Source organism: Leuciscus leuciscus (assembly GCF_965113295.1).
Source record: "Leuciscus leuciscus genome assembly, chromosome: 16".
Classification (NCBI taxonomy): domain Eukaryota; kingdom Metazoa; phylum Chordata; class Actinopteri; order Cypriniformes; family Leuciscidae; genus Leuciscus; species Leuciscus leuciscus.
In genome coordinates, this window is record NC_138740.1 from 37331864 (window position 1) to 37350377 (window position 18514).

At 38.5% G+C, this 18514-nt stretch overlaps 1 protein-coding gene and 1 long non-coding RNA gene across 2 annotated transcripts in view; one reads left to right on the forward strand and one right to left on the reverse strand.

The window, feature by feature from the left end:
- Positions 1-1203: 1203 nt before the first annotated feature.
- shroom3 (shroom family member 3) overlaps positions 1204-18514 on the forward strand; it is a 62481-nt gene continuing 45170 nt past the window's right edge. Inside the window, exons 1-2 of the mRNA XM_082140006.1 lie at positions 1204-2014; positions 14483-14637. Coding sequence (XP_081996132.1) covers positions 1868-2014; positions 14483-14637 — 302 coding nt within the window. The 5' untranslated portion in view covers positions 1204-1867. The remainder of the gene's footprint in view (positions 2015-14482; positions 14638-18514) is intronic.
- Positions 8031-10878, reverse strand: LOC309476918. Its single transcript, XR_014198415.1, has 2 exons — positions 9442-10878; positions 8031-8799 (listed from the first exon to the last, which is right to left on the reverse strand). It is a non-coding gene; the product is annotated as an uncharacterized lncRNA (long non-coding RNA).

Consider the following 18514-nt stretch of genomic DNA (forward strand, 5'->3'; position numbering starts at 1 on the left):
AGCATGCACAGGTATATTTGTGGCAAAAGCCAACAATACATTGTATGGGTCAAAATTATTGATTTTTCTTTTATGCCAAAAATCATGAGGATATTAAGTAAAGATCATGTTCCATGAAGATTTTTAGTACATTTCCAACCGTAAATATATAAAATATTTATTTTTGTGAGTGAATGCAGCAGAATCGCGAACATAAATGCACAACTTTAAAGGCGATTTTCTCAATGTTTCAATTTTTTTTGCACCCTCAGATTCCAGATTTACAAATAATTGTATCTTAGCCAAATATTACCCTAACAAACCATACATCAATTGAAAGCTTATTTATTCAGCTTTCAGATGATGTATACATATCAATTTCACAATTTGTTACTGGTTTTGTTGTCCAGGGTCACATTTGAGGAATAGCTGTGTGTGCGTAGTTTAGGTAGAACAAAACATGAAAGCCTCTTTGACTAATGTTAAGCACAAGCCTTTATAAGAATGAATGCAAAACTGCTAGTGCTACTGCTACTGCTACTGCTATCCTAAAAACGTATTGAAAATGGCCTACAAAATGACGCCATGATTGATCAACCACATCCATTTTTCAAAACCCCGCCCACAAATTTTTTGCAAAGCTCATGTCAGTGATTGACAGGTAGAGGGCGTTTGTGATTGGGTAAAAAACGGCGGCGCGCTGCTCTGACTGTGAATGACTAGTTTGCTGTTTACAGACTGAGTCTATGGCTATCACAGAAACAAGTGATATAAGAGACACTTATTAGTGAATTTAAAAATGGTATTTAATACAAATCGCCTACAGAACCTTTAAAGCCACTGGGAGGAAAGAAATATCTAACCTAAATATCTAAGATTATTTGAGGCAAGAACTGGATATCCAGTCCCTTGAGCAACTAAACTGCTGGTAAGGACTTCAGTCAAATGTATCCACCCAGCTCTTTAAATGTTCCCTTCGTATAGGCTACTGTGTTTTGTTCCAATAAGCACCATGACAGAAAGTAGAATTGAATTGATTGACTTTACCAAAGTAAACTTGTTAAAATCGTGTGTTTGTCTTCGGTGCATGATGTGGGAGGACAAGGTGGTGATTTGACTAGATTATGTCAGCCAGTTTCGGTCAGAGGCACTAGCTAGTATGTGATTTCGAGAGCTGTTGTATTAGTTCACTGTGGTAGAGCGGTTTGCAGAGTTCGCGCATGCGCATAACCATTCCGATGAGCTGTGGAGTTTGGTGGTGGGGGGGTCGACCACAGACTCCCTCATCCATGGCTGGGAGAGTTTCAGCGCATCAACAAGAAAATATAACTTAAAGACTATGTACTTTAAAAGCGGAAACGCGGGTTCGCACTGAATGGAAGATTTTGGAAACTCGTAAAGGAGCTTTTTTCTTTCTGACAGGATTCGCTGAGGGGAATCTAGGCGCGCGCGAGCGCTCAGTCTTTCTGCGGACGCAGTGAAATGAATCAAATTCTATTGTGATGTAAAAATGAAGTCGGAAGCGAGCAAGGGCTGACAAACGGGGTTTAAAAGAGAGACCACTGCCTGGAAAAGTGGTACACAAAATCAAATTTGCCTGCTTATTTGATTTGCAAATGTAAATTTTTGAAAGGCTGGAAAAGTTTTCGTGTCGTTCATTCATCTGTCTAGGGATCAGGTAGGGATGTAAGGTAGGTGCTAGAAACAGGATTGTTATGTTGCGATCCCAAATGAAGTAATTCGAGGAAATGACCCATCATTTCGTTGAAGTTTTGACTGAGAAGAAGAAACATCTAGGACATCCTTGGCCGTGTTCCTAGCGGAGTTTATTGGTTGACTGAGTAACTAAGAGACGTCCTCGTCCATTCTTTTCCCCAACATTCCAGCGATGGATAATAGTTTTCCAGGGAGCAGCAGTGCCGTGATCCAAAAGGGAAAGTTTGTGTTCGTCGAGGCTCAGTTGCAGGGTGGAGCGCCTTGGGGCTTCACGCTCAAAGGTGGGCTTGAACACGACGAGCCGTTAATCATATCGAAGGTAAAGTTTTAACTTACTCACCTGTTCTTTCATATGATGATGAATGTGTGTCCTGAATATAACAGCTTCACCCCTAAAAGGGCCAGAAAGAGTTAGTCAGCTTGTTACTCTATACCCCAGAGAGAAACATAATGAGGGTGTCATGATTTGTTGGCTGAAAGTGAAATGGAAATTATGAATGTGAGATGCCAGAGAGCGTGATGTCAGTGTGATGCACACTTAAGTCACTTAAAATGTTTTAATGTCACTGCATGAGATAACGAATATGTCACAAGCACAATTTAAGCAAAACATTTCACATAAAGAACGTTTTAAAAGATAAAATCAATGTTCAAAATGAATACTAACAGTATTTTGGCACTTTTTGATAGTCAAATGTTAGTGGAACATGTCTATATAGATGTGGTTAATGCGATGACTACACTTGTGGTTATGGTTATGGTTATTTTGGCTTGGACACCTGTGTGTTCTTGGTCACGGGGATGTTGCTGGATCAACATCAGCAACATTTTTATCAAACAATCAGTGTTCAAATAAAACCCTAACCATTTACTACAGTAGAGAGAAATTATAGGTTGAAACTGAAAATGGTGTGCATTACAAGCCCCTAAACTTGGCCCTAACTGAACCACTTTCCAAATCATTCTAAATAAATTGATTGGTGATTCTGGTTTACTTTCTAACTGGCAAAAAATAAACAAAAATCTGTCACTGAACTTCTTATATCCACTAAAAATCATTTTGGTGTCATTTAGATTAAAGGTCATTGTTAAAATGGCTACCCTAGTTTGTTCTGAGAAAATATGACATGTTTTCAGATGCCACTTGATTTGATTTTGATTTCTAATGCAATGAAATTCAGATATTTCAAGTGTGAAAATATGTTTTGGGGCCACTATGTGTTTTTTTCGCTTAGAATTCAGTGCTAGTCATATTATGGTTATGGATTTCACATATGAAGGTCACATGAGGTAAAATGCAGACCATAGGGTCTCTATGTCACACACACTTCTTAATGAGAGGGAGCGTCCTTCAGGCATCTAGACCGTAATTGCTGAGTACAGGGTCAGATTCTTGGTGTGACACCCAGACCAGCGTGAGTAACAGATTTTGACCTGCTACATTCATAAAACAGTTTTTCACATGGTCCTGTTGAATTCTCCCACACGGCTGGAGCCTGAGCATAAGAATTAATAGACAGCGGAATTTTAGAATCCATTGTAGTTCTGTTAAGCTCAAGATTCTGAGGTGGCCATCTGGGTAAGTTTTAGTATTAAACTGGATTGGTTGTAGCCGTCTTGGAGGGGAATATATTCTCATTTGGTACATTTGGGGGGGAAAAACAAAAATATTTATATACCTATTTTCTATATCAATATTATAATTATTTTAAGTTTAATTTAGGCTTTTATATTTTAAATTGTTCCATCTCCTGAAAATTGCTTAAAGAACTAATGTTGACATTTTATGATGGTGGTCAATGCAGGTTGCTACAGTGTTCATATTGGTTTTTAATTAATGTGTTGCTATGTGGTTGATAGGCTATTTTTTGGTGGTTGCTAGTCTTTATGATATTCTCATCCCTCTGGTCAACTGCTTAAAACGTGCTGGATCCTTCACTGGAAACCGAAAGTAACTCACTCCCGCTAAAAGTTTACTCTTTGAATTATTGCACCAGGGAACAATAACAAGTCGACACCATTATGACAAAAAGTTTGCTTAGAAGTATTTGCTACTAAAGCAAGGCAGTATTTGACTTTGGTCAAGCACTCTAGTTAAGCGTAGCAGACTGTGAGTGGCCTTAGACTGCAACATGCCCAGTGCATTATGGGTGTTGAAGTTTTCCTACTGGCAAAAGTGAAGACAACAGCTTTTTCTTGTCATGTAGCACCGATTTCAGTTGTTTTCTCCTTTCTACTGTATATGCAGCCAAATTTTATTGAAAGCCCATTTTTCCAGTGGTGAAGTTAAAGTACTCCTTTAAGGTATCATTCATGTCTAAAAGTGGAGTGTTTTTAACATAAATGAATAGTTCACTAACCTTAAGTATTAGCACAGTTATTGTGATGATTTTCTTGATAATGACACCTCTACTTTGCTGATGAATCAATAGATCATCTTTATGGGAACGGTAATGGAATTAATTGGAAATTCCAGACCCATGTATTTTTTCCCCTTCTTCTTGGAAACAGGAAACATAACTCATTTTCTTCCCAGTTAAGAAGTAAAGCAACAGAAGCAGTAAGCATATCTGGTCGCATTAGATTAACGCATTACAAATAAGCAACTCAAGTTTGCAATGAAGTTTACAAAGAAAATAAGGGTTCTAATTAAAATCCGGTGTTCTTTATGGTGCTTAAGATATTTTGTGGGATGACACTATTGTTTTTTTTGATCAGAACTAATTCATCTATTCAGGTCTGTCGTGCCAGTGCTGACTGCAAACTGGTGGTTAATCTCTGATCTTGTGATCAGAATGAGCTCTTTCACACTGTACTGGATCAGTACTCATCAGTCATGTCGGCTAATCAGTACACTACAGTCAGGGAGACACATGGGAATGAAACGAAAACATCCCAGGCCAGAGAGTGAAATGCCTGTAATAGGCCTCACTAGGCGTGTTTCCATTACATATTTGCGCAAAACTTTTTTCCTTTTTTTTTTTTTCTTCTAAATGTCGACAAAAAACTATTGCGAAATGACGGTGTTTCCATTAACCGATGTTATGCGACTAAAACTTCATTTTTTTTCCTCTCGCGATAAGTCATTCCAAAAATCATAGCAAAGTTATAATAATAATAATAATTCATTACATTTATATAGCGCTTTTCTCAGCACTCAAAGCACTTTTACATAGAAGGGGGGAATCTCCTCAACCACCACCAATGTGCAGCATCCACTTGGATGATGCGACGGCAGCCATATTGCGCCAGAACGCCCACCACACACCAGCTTACTGGTGGAGAGGAGACAGTGATGAAGCCAATCAGTATATTGGTAAGTTGGTAGGTTTATGTATATCTCAGCCACCGCACTGGCCATTATTATTCATCAAAAGAGACGTATGTGTTATCCAATTATAAATGGCAAGGAAAGACCCTTATACTTGTGAGCGGCACATATGAGGTGTTTCTGGGTGTTTCTCACTCATTTCGGCTTCAAGCTCTTGATTGTGGCATTTCTTTGAGGTTTAGAATCCAGTATTCCTGTAATTCTTCCGCCTTTTATGAACTCTGTCTTGTATTCTGTCCAAACATACCGCATCATCTACGTCAGGTGACCTGTAAATGCGCAAAAACTGTTTCCATTGCAGTTTTGCAAAATATTTCTTTTTCGAATTGCCTGAAAAACCACCCCATGCGAGCGGAAAAACCGTTTTTGCGATAAATGGGAGTTTTCGCGAAATTGACGTGTTTCCATTGGGCATGTTTTCAATTCGCAATTTCAATTTGCGCAATTTGAAGGGTAATGGAAACGCGGCTACAGTAGAATTCCTGCTTTATTCTTTCTTACTTCATTTATGGCATAAATGTGTAGATATTCTGACCCAGAGGAGGGTTTGGCTTTATCTTTGGTGAATAATGGAGACTAATTGTTGGCATCATAAGGGTTAAATGCTTTTCCCTTGAGATTGATAAGAGTTTTATCACTCTTCTGTAGTGCATGTGTTTGTGTGTGTGTGTATCTGTGAGTTCTAGCTGTACAAGAGATTATGAGCCTGTGAATCACGCTTAAATCAGTCCAAAGTCAGCATGCAGCAGGATGTTTGTGGTAGACAGCAAATGATCAATGTGGGGAAACTACACTTGTTTTCTGGGAAGTAAAAAATAATATAATTAGACTCAACATGAACTTCAGCAGGTGCTTACAATCATGAAATTGAGCAAGAATCCATGAGCTGGTTTTGTGACTAATACTGGAAGATCTCATGTAGGAATATTAATGTCCCCAGACATATCTTTTCCTGGTGTATTAATCACGTAATTTATCCCTTTCATCCAGTCATGAGCTCAATAATGGTTATTTTCAGCAAAAAAAAACCCATTATAAAACAGTTTGGCTCTATAGTGTTCTTGAGTTGCTATATGGTTCTTTTTCATTATTGGTTCTTCAGATAAGTGTTTTGGTTTCTAGGTTCTTTGAAGCATCATAGATAAAACTGGAGAATTAGAAAATAATGGTTATTTGTGGAGCTTAAAGGGTTAAGTTCACCCAAAAATCCAAACCAAGAATTTCGTTCATCTTCGGAACACAAATGAAGATCTTTTTAATGAAATCTGAGAGCTTTCTGTCCGTCCATTTACAGTCTATGCAACTACTTTCAAGCCCCAGAAAGTAAGTAAAGACATCATTAGCTGCTTTTCCACTGTCGGGCCAGTGCGAGGCATGGCTTTAAACGGGCCGGGCTGGGCTAATAGCCTCGGACCTGTAGCACCAAAACCACACTGCGTTTCCAAAAGTTCTCCTAAAAACTTTTCAAGACTGTATGCCTTTTATTGGTTGTGTGAAAATTGTTAACATTTTTGGTTTACAACTTGATATAAAAGTTTCATTTGAATAAAATGCATGGCTGTATTTGTTTGGAGGTATTTTTCTTAAACAGGGAGTAATTATTGGATGGAAACAGGCAAAAGCAGAGGAGATCCTCATCCTGCCTTATTTGGTGCTCTGGGTTTTGGTACTTGAGTAATGTCCTCTGTTGCCCGACTCCAGTCTCTCTCTCTCTAGCCTCTCAGAAAAACAACACAAAATATCTAGATAGTTTGTGGATTCGTTGCTGCCATGACAATGGGATCCCAGATCCCTTGCACTCCTGAGTTTGTGTATACAGTACCTGTTTAGTTCAACTGCATAAACAGGAATTGATTACAATGATGTTTTCTGCTTGGAAACAGATGTTTCCAAAGCATGGGGATCTGTACACTGTACACCCAATCCGACCCTAAAAGTGTAGTTTGGAATTGCATACTAAAGCAAATTCAGTCTATCTTGGAATCATACTGATCACATAATTTACATTCAGATTGAATAAACCCTTTGGCTGCATCCCAGTTTGCATTCTGTTTGTCCTAAATAGCATGCAAGATTAGGGTTAATGCATCCCAATTCATATTTCATTGAAACCAGTATGTCAAAGGTGCCTAGAATATGTACTGTTTCTGTGTACTGAATCTGTGTGTATGATTTATGGGTCGGAAATGTTGTGATAAAATATTTTAACACTTTAACGTCATTCTGTAAACGCCATTTGTTAATAATTATGGCAGAAAAAAAGTGTTTTATAATTATTAAATCAATATTTATATTGATAAGCTGTATAAAATCTACTGTTTTCATTTTAGATGTATTAAGGGTCATTTGTTTTGTGTGGATATATTCATGCATGCATTACATTCATTTAAAATCATTAATTTTACCATTGTGAATAGCCGAGGGTAACGGTTGCTTCACAACCAATTTCAAAGTTCCGTGCGACTGACACTAGGGGGCGAAATGCGACAATCGTCATGTGCAGTGGAAAGACAGCTTGAGTCGGACTTGGCAAGTCCGAACTTTGCTTACTTGGTATTGAGAAACGCCTTATGTCGGCGCTTGTCTTCTTGTGACAAACAGCCACATGCCGAGAAGCAAGAACAAGATATGCTGTATGTCATCCATTGTTGTGTACTATGTCGCTTTCTTCTTCGCGTGAAAATGACGTCGACCGCTTCTTTCCGGCATAGGCTACACCACGCCTATCAAGTAAGGGTACGGTTGGCGGTGGAAACGCAAGCCGGATCAGGGTTTACTGTCCTGAATCGTACTGTACTGTACCGTACCGCTCGGTGGAAACGAGCCAATAGTGTTGTCAAAAAGTACCGACTTCGGCACCAAGTCGGTACTGAAATAAAAAAAATGTGACGCTTTGAGCACTGTTAAGCAGAATTGATTGCCCATTGTGCTCGTGCTCATCAAATATGACACTGATTGGCTAAAAAAAAATTACATTTCAGTACCAAAGTCTGTACTTTTTGACAACACTACATAACCATGAATGGCCCTAAACTTTTGAACGGCAGTGTTAACACCAGAAAAGTTCACACAATATGGAGAATAGTAAGTATGTGATTTGGGATGCAAACTTATAACTATTGTCAAAACCAGACTGAAGAAATCTGGACTTGTCTCAACAGGAGACATAATTCATCTGTCTGTAGTTTGTGTCTTGAGTCCCGAGAGCGTGAGCTAACATAGTGCTGTGGTTTGGTTCATGTTGTCTGATGTGGCTCTTTTGTGCAGTAATGTGTGTTGTGCTGAATAGCGCGCTTTCTGTTGCGTGCTTTAAAGCAGTGTCTTGTTTTCAATGGTGAGTAGTGTGTTGTGTGTTGTAGTGAGATGTGAAGTGTGTTGTGCTGAATAGTGAGCAGGACGCAAACAACAGCCGCGGCCCTTCACTCCCCATTTAAGAGCTTGTCACCATTACCACGGCAACAACACGGCCCCGGAGCGCGGTTAAGACGCCCGGACGAAACGGGAGATAAGGAGGAAGGATGAAGAGGAGCTATAGGCCTTGAGAGCTGCTCTTATCTGAAAAGAGAGACAGAGGAGTATACAGAGGGACTGTGACGGAAGAAAGGGGGAGATGGAGCGAAGTCTCAGGGATTATGGGTGGTGTAAATGTCACCGATGGGCTTCTTTCAGCGCCTCACACTCAGATCTTCTCTTGTGTGTGTCGCAGTGTCAACACCAGTAACTGTGGGTTGATGAAACTGTCTGGTTGTATCCTCATTCGCATGTTATCCATCCTAAATAGTATGCAAGATTAAACATGTAAGTGCACTGGGGGTTTTTTTTCATGCTTTAGGACATTTGTGGCATTGTCTTTACTGATTTTTTTTTTTTAAATGTATGAAGCTAAAAGTTATTTAGCTATATGTTAATATGTACGTGCAACAAAAGTTCCGACTTCCGTACCAAGTCGGTACTGAAATGAAAAAAATGACGCCGTTGAGCAGAATCGTAAACGCCTCTGATTGGCCATTGTGTTCATGCGCTCATCGGATATATCTGTGATTGGCTACAATGATCAACACACAGAAGTGTTTGAAAGTGTTTTGAAAGCGGGAGTGGGAGCGTTTGAAAACACAAGCATGCATCTATAAGAGGACCGGTCCGCTGATAGACGCCTACTTCAAACACTCTTGTGTATCTGTGTAAGCGCTCGGTGAAGAGCGTCATTGATGTATATTTACAACATGTTTTTGAAGCACTGATCATTGTAGCCAATCACAGACATATTTGATGAGTGCGTGAGCACATCGGCCAATCAGAGGCAAGCATAATTTTTTTTAAATTTAGGACTTGGTACCGAAGTCAGTACTTTTGACAACACTAGCAAACAGCAGAGGGGTCAGTGATATCAAAATGCAAAAGTCTCTTATACTCACCCAGGTTGCATTTATTTGATTGCCCAAAAAATGTATTTCTGTGATGCAAAGCTGAATTTTCAGCATCATTTCAGCGCCAGTCATCAGTGTCACATGATCCTTCAGAAATCATTGTAATATGCTGATTTTCTGCTCAAGAAAAATGTCTTATTATCAATGTTGAAAACTGCTTAATATTTATGTGGAAACAATCATATGTTTTTTGTTTTCCAGATTATTTAAATTTTAAGTTTAAAGTTTAAGTTCACTTTAGATAGATGTAGATGGACATCAAAGTAACTTCCTAAACACAGATACTTATTGTGCATACTGTAAAAATAGTATGAGATTGCCATTCTCAATAATATGCATTATGCAATGCTTGTTGTATCTTATTCCAAACATTTCTCTTCTCTCTTACCCCCCACACTGTTCTTACCCCTTCATCTTCTCCTTGAGAGCAGGCAAATACAGGGCAGGATAAAGCCCAGGCCTCTGGCAAAGACCCAACAGAGAGAGAGGGGAATGTCAGCTACGGAATTCGCGAGAGCCTCGCTAGCCTGGAAAACAACAAAAGAAACGAGATGATCAAAAAAAACCTACATTGCAATTCCAACCGTACTTTATGTAGTCTTGAATACTGATTCAGCCTCTTCTGTGGAGCTGCTCTTTTATTCGTCCATCTCAGAATGCGGCGTGTTGTTTACAGTGTGGCGGCAATACAAGACGAGCTAAGAGCGACCTAAACCCCAGGAAGTCGGGGGGTTAAAATAAGGTTAAGAGAATTAGACGCTTTGTTCAGTTACATATTAATGGATTCATTGTCACTGGCTTGGCAGCGCATCCACAATTAAACACTCCTTTTCACGGCCCTGAGGCCGAGTGTTAAGTAAATCTCCGCTAGCCGTCTTTTCTTTGAGTCGCCTGGCTTTGCGCTCAATAACCGATGAAAGGGAAGACATGCTTGCTCGTACGATTATTCCGAATATGTGCTGATTTGAATGCTGCGAGGAAAGTGGCTCACGGCGGGCTTTTGAGAGCGAGCGCCGTCAGGAAAGAGGCAAACGAAAGACAGGTTTTAACAGGAAACGACACACAATTGGGGACACTTCCCAAATGCACGTGTTTAGGAGGAGAATGAAATGCGAGTTTGGACTGAGTGTTATCTTGAAAGGGCTTCCTGAAGGACTTATTTTGTTTGGCACTGATCTGTCTGCAGTTAAGGAATGCTAACAATAAACCAGAGGTTGAATCTTATTCTCTGTTATAATTTGCCTGGCTACCCATCTGTACGGTTAGTTGTTAATCATTGAGCAGAAACTTTTTTTTTTCTTTTTTTTAAGCAATTTACAGTCGATTTCAGTTGTTTGGGAAGCCGTATTATAATGTGGCGATATCCAACAGGTCATGCATCTAGGTACAAAGTTTGCATGTTATTTTAGTATAATTTATGTACTATTAGAGTATTTATTTTTATATATATATATTTCCAAGTAGACGTGACCCAGGAACTAAAAAGTTACTCATTGTCACTGTCAGGCGGAAACCTTATTTTTTATCCTTATTAAGGATATTATATTATTATAGGTTATTATTAACCTTATTATCTCCATATTTCGTAATGTTTATTTTTTTTCTTAAATCATTACTATTGTTCACCCTTTACGTCTATCTGTGGGTTTTGCCAATATTTAACCAATGAAAAGTATTACAAAGAGCTTGTGACTCAAACTGTATAAAAAGGCTAATGTTTTATGTATTTGAAGTGCAGAGTAGAGTGTCTTGGTCTGGCATTTGTCCTTGAATCATAGAAAATACTGTCTTAAAGGGGTCATGAACTGGATTATTTTATTATGTTTCCTGGCGTGCCCTTATAATGTTAGTATGATTTTTACATAAAAAATTGTCATAATTTATAAATAAAATGCATTTTTCCAAGCCCGATTTTAGCCTCTGATTTGAACACACAGTTTGAAGGGGCGTGTCTGTGTGAGACTTAAGTGTAAACGCCCACTGCTGTGATTGGCTGACATGTTTGCATATGAAATAGCTAGTAATACATGTGGAACTCTCTCGAATAGTTTTACTAAGTTTTTACTATCACAGCTATTGAGATTAACGAATCGTGAGAAGTTTTTAAAGTATTTAGATCTATTCCATCACATTAAAAGGTTAAAAGGGATAATTAAAAGGGATCATTCTTTGATCGCTTTCTGTATATATTTTAGTCACAGTTCAAATAAGATTATTTTCATCCTACTAAGAGAAACGATGTGAAGTTGATCTTTTAGTCACTGGCTTGATTTACTGATGCATAAACAGTATTGATAGATTTTGAGAGAAAGATTGCCGTGACATCAGAAATCACTGATCACAGATCAGGCATTGGAATAAACATGGTTACTCGTGTCATGTCACTATTCACTAACGCGCCAGTGGGCGGGGCCAAAGACGCAGTGATGTAGACGAGGCGTTGACATTCTCCTGCAAAGGCGGTCTTTCGCAGCTCTTGGCTTCAATAAAAGCAGTTTTTGGAATAACAAAGAAGTTTTGAGTTTTGAAACTTACAGGGTATTTTTATAGTATAACGAACTCTTAACTGTCAAAAGATCAAGGAACATTTTAACTATCAGTTCATGACCCCTTTAAATAGCCTGTGTGAAGCACTTCATCTTTTATAACATGCGATTTTTGGCCAAACGACAGAAAAAAAACTGAGTGCCCACAAAGCTACAGTAAATAACCTGTAATTTGATGAAATGTAATGCAATGCACTTGCTGCCTCAGTCTGATCTAATGACGGACAAAACAAATAACCTTAACCTTTCGCTGGTTAAAAATCGTATCCATTTAAGCTTGATTTTGGTCAAATGTTATTGTTATGAAATATGCACTTCGTTCCCAGCCAAAAAAAAGTCGCTTTTTGGATTTTAAATGGGCAAATGCTTAAGAGTCTATGATTGGATCATTATCGCAGTGATTATGATGTTTCTACATGTTATATGTTTGCCAACAGTTCTTCTAACCCTAACTGATGGAGTGTGTAGCTTTTCATTTCTTGAACATCCATGTAGGAAGACACATCATGACCATATTCCAGGATGAAAATGTCAAGATTCATCAGGCGCAGATTGTGAAAGAATGGTTGTGAGGAGCATGAAGAATCATTTCCACACATGAATCGGCTCCTCTGAGTTCAGATCTTAAATTCATTGAAAGTGTTTGGGATGTGCTGGAGGAGACTTTACAGAGTGCTGGACTCTTGCATTGACATCACAAGATCTTGACCAAACACTGATGCACCTCTTGATGGAAATAAGTGTTGTGATGTTATTTCCATCAAGATGTGCATACATTTTTGGTCAAGTCATACATTAAGCTACACACTCCATCAATTAGGGTTAGAAGAACTGTTGCCAAACATATAACATGTAGAAACATCATAATCACTGCAATAATGATACAATCATAGACTCTTTAAGTATTTTCCTATTTAAATCCAAACAGCAACTTTTTTTTTTTTGGCCAGGTAGTATATAATGCAAGTGTCTAAACCCACTTCCTTTGACAACACAGCACTTATTTAAAAAATACGTTTTTTTTTTTTTTTCATTTCCTGAAAAGTAGCGGTTATGACATACAAGTTTCCCCCCCGACAGCTTTTGCAGCTTTTAAATAGAGTCAGAAACATTGTAATTTCAAGTTACACACACAAGTATTGATGAAACTGTTCAGTAGGAACTTTATAGACACTGCAGTATGACTTCCTATTACAATTTAACTTCCTAAAAAGCCGCTTTGGAACAATGTGTAGTGTGAAAAGCGCTACACAAATAAATATGACCTCACTTGTGATTCGGTTTAAATGCTGTATTTCAGTGCTAACAAGGATTATGACAGAACTAATGCAAAGAACTGAAAGACAATTTTTTTCGTATTGCATATTTTAATTTATTTTATTGGAAATATGGTAAATACTGGTATAATGGACCAACAATCATGTTTCAAAATATACACTTTATTGCATACCATAAAAATAACCTGTAGTTCTTATTTCCAGTAGATTTCACAATGACTGATTTCTCACCTTTTTTATGCTGTGACAGATGTTGGCATGCGTTTGATCCGCATTACCTATCTTATCTATGGGGGATATGAATGTTTTTTCCTTAAGCCATTCACATAGCGCTGAAAAGACAGCAGTTCCGCCCTGAAGTCAGAGGGCATCAGGGCAAGTGCTGACTAGACCCTGAATATAAGATATTTATTAAAAAAAATTAAAATAAATGTATTTCCCAAAAAAACGATGTGTCTTATATTTGGAACAATACAATATATTTACAAAGAAAGTCTAAAGAGTGCTAGTTCTAGAAACTCCATTTAAACTTCACAATCTGGGTAATTGAAGTGCAGACCATTCCTCTGAATTGCTACTGTCACATATACTGTACATAAATGGATGTTTCCTCCGGGAATATTTCGCCGTCACACCACAGGACATTTCTTTAGAGTATTGTAAATCCGTTGTCAGAATAATTAAGCGTGAGACACCCAGTACCTGCATTCAAGAAAAGAGTGCATTAACCGATCTTATCTAACCAATTCTGTCTTTCTTTGTCCACGGTGAGATGCTACTTGGGATTTACAGAGGTTTCTTTGTGGTTGACATATCTAAACATTACATTTCCTGCGCATGAATAATGCCTTGTGCTCTTTGTATTGTTTGGGAGCAGTAAAAGAATGAATGGAGTCCTCTCAGGTGCACATTGACATGATGTTGTCTGGATGCTGCTGAGCTTTTTGGAACGTGGGACTCCATCCAATCAGGACGGGAGATTGTGTGACCAAAACATTAGTGTCTAGAGACTCTGCGAATGTGTAGGCGTAAAGGTCCAAAGAAAACATTCTTCGAATTCTGGGCGGGTTTTACTGGGGGTTCTGTGCGTCCGTGAGCATGCATGTGTTTTTAATTTTGTTCGTAGAGCCCTCGTTGCCTCTATCTGTTACCGCACAGAGCGCTCACGGTCTGTTTGTGTGTGTGTGTTTTCTTTACATCCCGCAGGTAGAGGAGGGCGGGAAGGCGTCTCTGTTGCAGCACCCCCTGCTGGTGGGGGATGAGGTGGTCATAATTAATGAGGTGGAGTTGAGTGGATGGAGGCAGGAGGCCATATCACTCGTTAAAGGATCTTACAAAACACTGCGGCTCACAGTGCGAAGGTAAGACCGAAAGTAGTTCACTTATTATGATTTATGTACACTAGCGTTCACATTTTTGGGGTCTGTAAGATTTTTAAAAAAAATTTTTTTTTAAAGAAGTTTCATGCTTATTGAGGCTGGATTTATTTAATCAAAAATTCAGTAAAAACAGGAATACACTATGAAAAATTTAAATGTTATTTATTCCTTTGATGCAAAGCTGTATTTTCAGCATCTTCACTCTAGTTTTCAGTGTCACATGATCCTTCAGAAATCATTCTAATATCCTGATTTGCTGCTGAAAAATCATTTCTTATTATTATCAATGTTGAAAACAGTTTTGTGATGAACACAGAACATTTAAAAGAGCAGCATTTATCTGAAATGGAAATCTTTTGTAACATTATAAATGTTTTTACTGTCCCTTTTGATTAATTTAAAGCTGCAGTCGGCAAGTCTGGCAGATTGGGTCGATTAGCCAAAATTTTGAATGTTTACAACTCTCATGCCCCTCCCCACTACCAGCGAGCACCCTCCCATCGAGGTCGTGCTCGTCAGTGCGTCACTGTGCGTGTGTACCTGATTTTCTGTGAACGCGTCCGTCTCTTCAGCATCTATCAACACCATGGACTCGGAGGTAGGCTGCCCTGGCTAATCTATCCATAGATAGCAATAACCGAGGAATTGGAAGCTTGTTAGTAGATTTTCTCTCCGCCATCACGCTTCATGCAATCTCCAGGCGAACTTCCGGCGTGGCGTGTGCTTCAATGTTGTTTTCGTCAACGATGACGATAACGAAATGATTTAGTTGACACACCTTTTTTTTATGACGATAACGCGACGATGACTAGCTAAAAATGGCTCTAAGGTGACTAAAACATGACGAGACGTTTTCGAGTTTTCGTTGACGAGACGAGACGGAACGAAAATGATTATAATTCTGACGTCCACAATGCATGTCATTTCTGCCTAATTTGCGTGAAATCTGTCTGTTTTGAGCTAAAAAAAAGTATCAGCAATGCTGCCGCTTCCTACCCTTGTTTTGGGTACGCCAACCACCCGGCTGCCGCCATGCCGCGCATCAGATCCCACACAACAACAACACACCTGCGGCTGCGGCTAGTCACGAGTCGCCACACATCTTCGATATGAGGCGCCGGACTGGACAAAAGCGAAACGAACTGCGCGAGCGAGCGACAGTGCGTGAGAGAGACCGAGTGTGTCTGCGCGCGAGAGAGACCGAGTGTACGCGAGAGAGACCGAGTGTGTCCGAGCATTAGTTTAGTGGGCTAATTGGTACAAAGTAATATATAATTATGATATAACTTAGATTATAACATAAATTATTATTGAACTAATTATATAATAAAGCCACAATTGCCAAAGTAAGAATGATTTTATTCCTGGCTTTTTTTGAGTAGGCTAAAACAGTGATTCCACTGTTACCACTTTATCTGTGTAATGTTGTAGTAGCTAAATTTTTTTTTTGCTGTTTAAACTGTAAACCATTCCTTTATTACTGTGATTACTGGTGAAAATAGCCAATGTGCTGAAATTTTAGAAGAGCATCAATTCATGGAAAAAATATAACTTGAAATATGGGGATAAAAGGTTTCTGCCCAATGCGACAATGAAGTAGCCTACAGCTTGGCCGCACTGCATCTCCATCAATGAGAAAGTCTAGTTTATTATGCAAAGGTTTTAAGGCTAACTGTTGTTTTATGAATTGCAACACTTGCTACAACCTGTCAAACCTAAGCCCATTTCCAGTACTTTTTAACCTAAATTAATTTGTTAAAGACTACGTTTTTTTTTTTTTTACTAAAATTGACTAAAACTTGACTAAAACCTTTTTGTGTTTTCGTCGACTAAAACTTGACTAAAACGATCAAGTTTATAAGTGACTAAAATGTGACTAAAACTAAAAAACATTTTCGTCCAAAAGACTAAGACTAAGACTAAGACTAAAACTAAAAGGGCTGCCAAAAACAACACTGGTGTGCTTGTGATATTAACGTGCGCGAGTGAGGGGGGATCTGTGGCGTGTGCACGACCTGTGATTGACAGTCAGATCTCACACCCCCCTGCGCTGATTGGACCCGATGATCCGGGAGCGGTGGATTTTTGCAAAACAAATAACACGCTCCAGGTGGAGTTAGAAGCTCGGGTTTTTTTCTAAAACCATCTTATTTATGTTGTTCTGTCGGATTATAGTGTCAATTTCACTGAATATGATCCAAAAAAATTTGCCGACGGCAGCTTTAATGCATACTTGCTGAATAAAAGTATTAATTTCTTTTAAAAATAAATCGTACTCACCCAAAACTTTCAAATGGTTGTGTATTGGAAGATCATTTTCTGTTAATTTAGGTTATTTAAAATAGTTTATTGACCGCATAGCAGAGCTAGATCCTGAAATTGCCTTTTTGAACACTCATTCATTTCCTCATTCTCTCTGGTCATGAGCTTTGCTCCAACTTCATGACCAGTGGTTTATATATCAAATAGTTCCTGCTCTAAAATCGAACTGGATGACGTTTGAAGCTATTATAAAATATACAAGAACATTAGATGGATGCTATATTAATGCACCAAGTTGCTAATAACCATACAGTTTACATAAATCTAAGTAGATTTTTACATTTTTGTGATGGTGCCTGCCCATGCAAAACTCCTTCCCACAATGCTAGAATGATGTGAGAATTTGCAACACATTCCTGTGTGGTTTCTAGGGTGTTGGAGGCAGTTACTGTGTTGCTATAAGGTAGATAATGGGTTACTGAGTAACTATTTATAGAACTTTATAATATTTCTGTTGAAATAGATTAGTGCAGGGATGACGTGAAATAACGTGAAATGCTTGAAATAAGGTCTGTGGTGAACACAAGTAAAACTAACAAGTGGCTAAATGGGACTACAGAGGCTGTTCGGGCCATTAAACATCATCAGCAGAACAGATAAACTCATCTACTCATTCGCTTTCACAGCCTCGTTGTGTTTATAATCGATCTCTTGCAAACTGTTATAACTCAAGCTTATGGAAAATGTTTTCAAACAAAGACTGAAAGAGTTGTTGGAAGCTTAGTTGTAAGTTCGGTTCACTTGGTTCCTTTAGTTCGGACCAAAAAAGAAAACGATACATTTAGTCCTGGTTCCCTTAGCGTTCACACTGTCATTTTTAACTCCAAACCTAAAGATACAAAAAAAATAGGCTTTTCTGACATATATTTTGCGACAGAACTTGTCGAACATCCATAAATGCACTCGCTGTGTGTGAATACATATGATTGTATACGATGGAGCTGAGAACTCGTGAAGAGCTTAAAATGTGTGAAGGAGTCAAAACAGCAGCAGGAATCCCTCCGTCACACACACGAAGATCTGCTGTGAGGAAACCCTGTTCTGGTGCCTGTACTGAACTGTAATGGGCAACATCGCGACTATGATGAGAAAAAAACAGGTATGACATAAAGCATTATGTCCTTTTTAGGGTCACATCTTGAGACATGTCCCATTTTTGGTTTGTTTACATGTCTTTGGTTCACGGTCCTCTGGTGGCTTATTGCTTTATTTGATAATAATTATATAAATAGTGTTCTAAATTCTATATATAGTCCTCTACACTAAAAGTCAAAAGTTTTGTTCAAAAGTATGGGGTCAGTTTGATCAAAAAAATGATAATTAGAAAGTTCAAAAGAGCATTTGACAGAAAACTTTTGTAACATAATAAATGTATTTACTGCACTTTTGATCATCCTTGCTCAATAAAAGTATTTTTTATTAATTTTTTTACTGGGAAAAAAAATTCATACTAACCCCAAACTTTTGAACTGGCCTGTCAAATATGTCTAGGTAATTATCACTTAATTCTCCCCTCATCTTTGATCACCAAAATTAC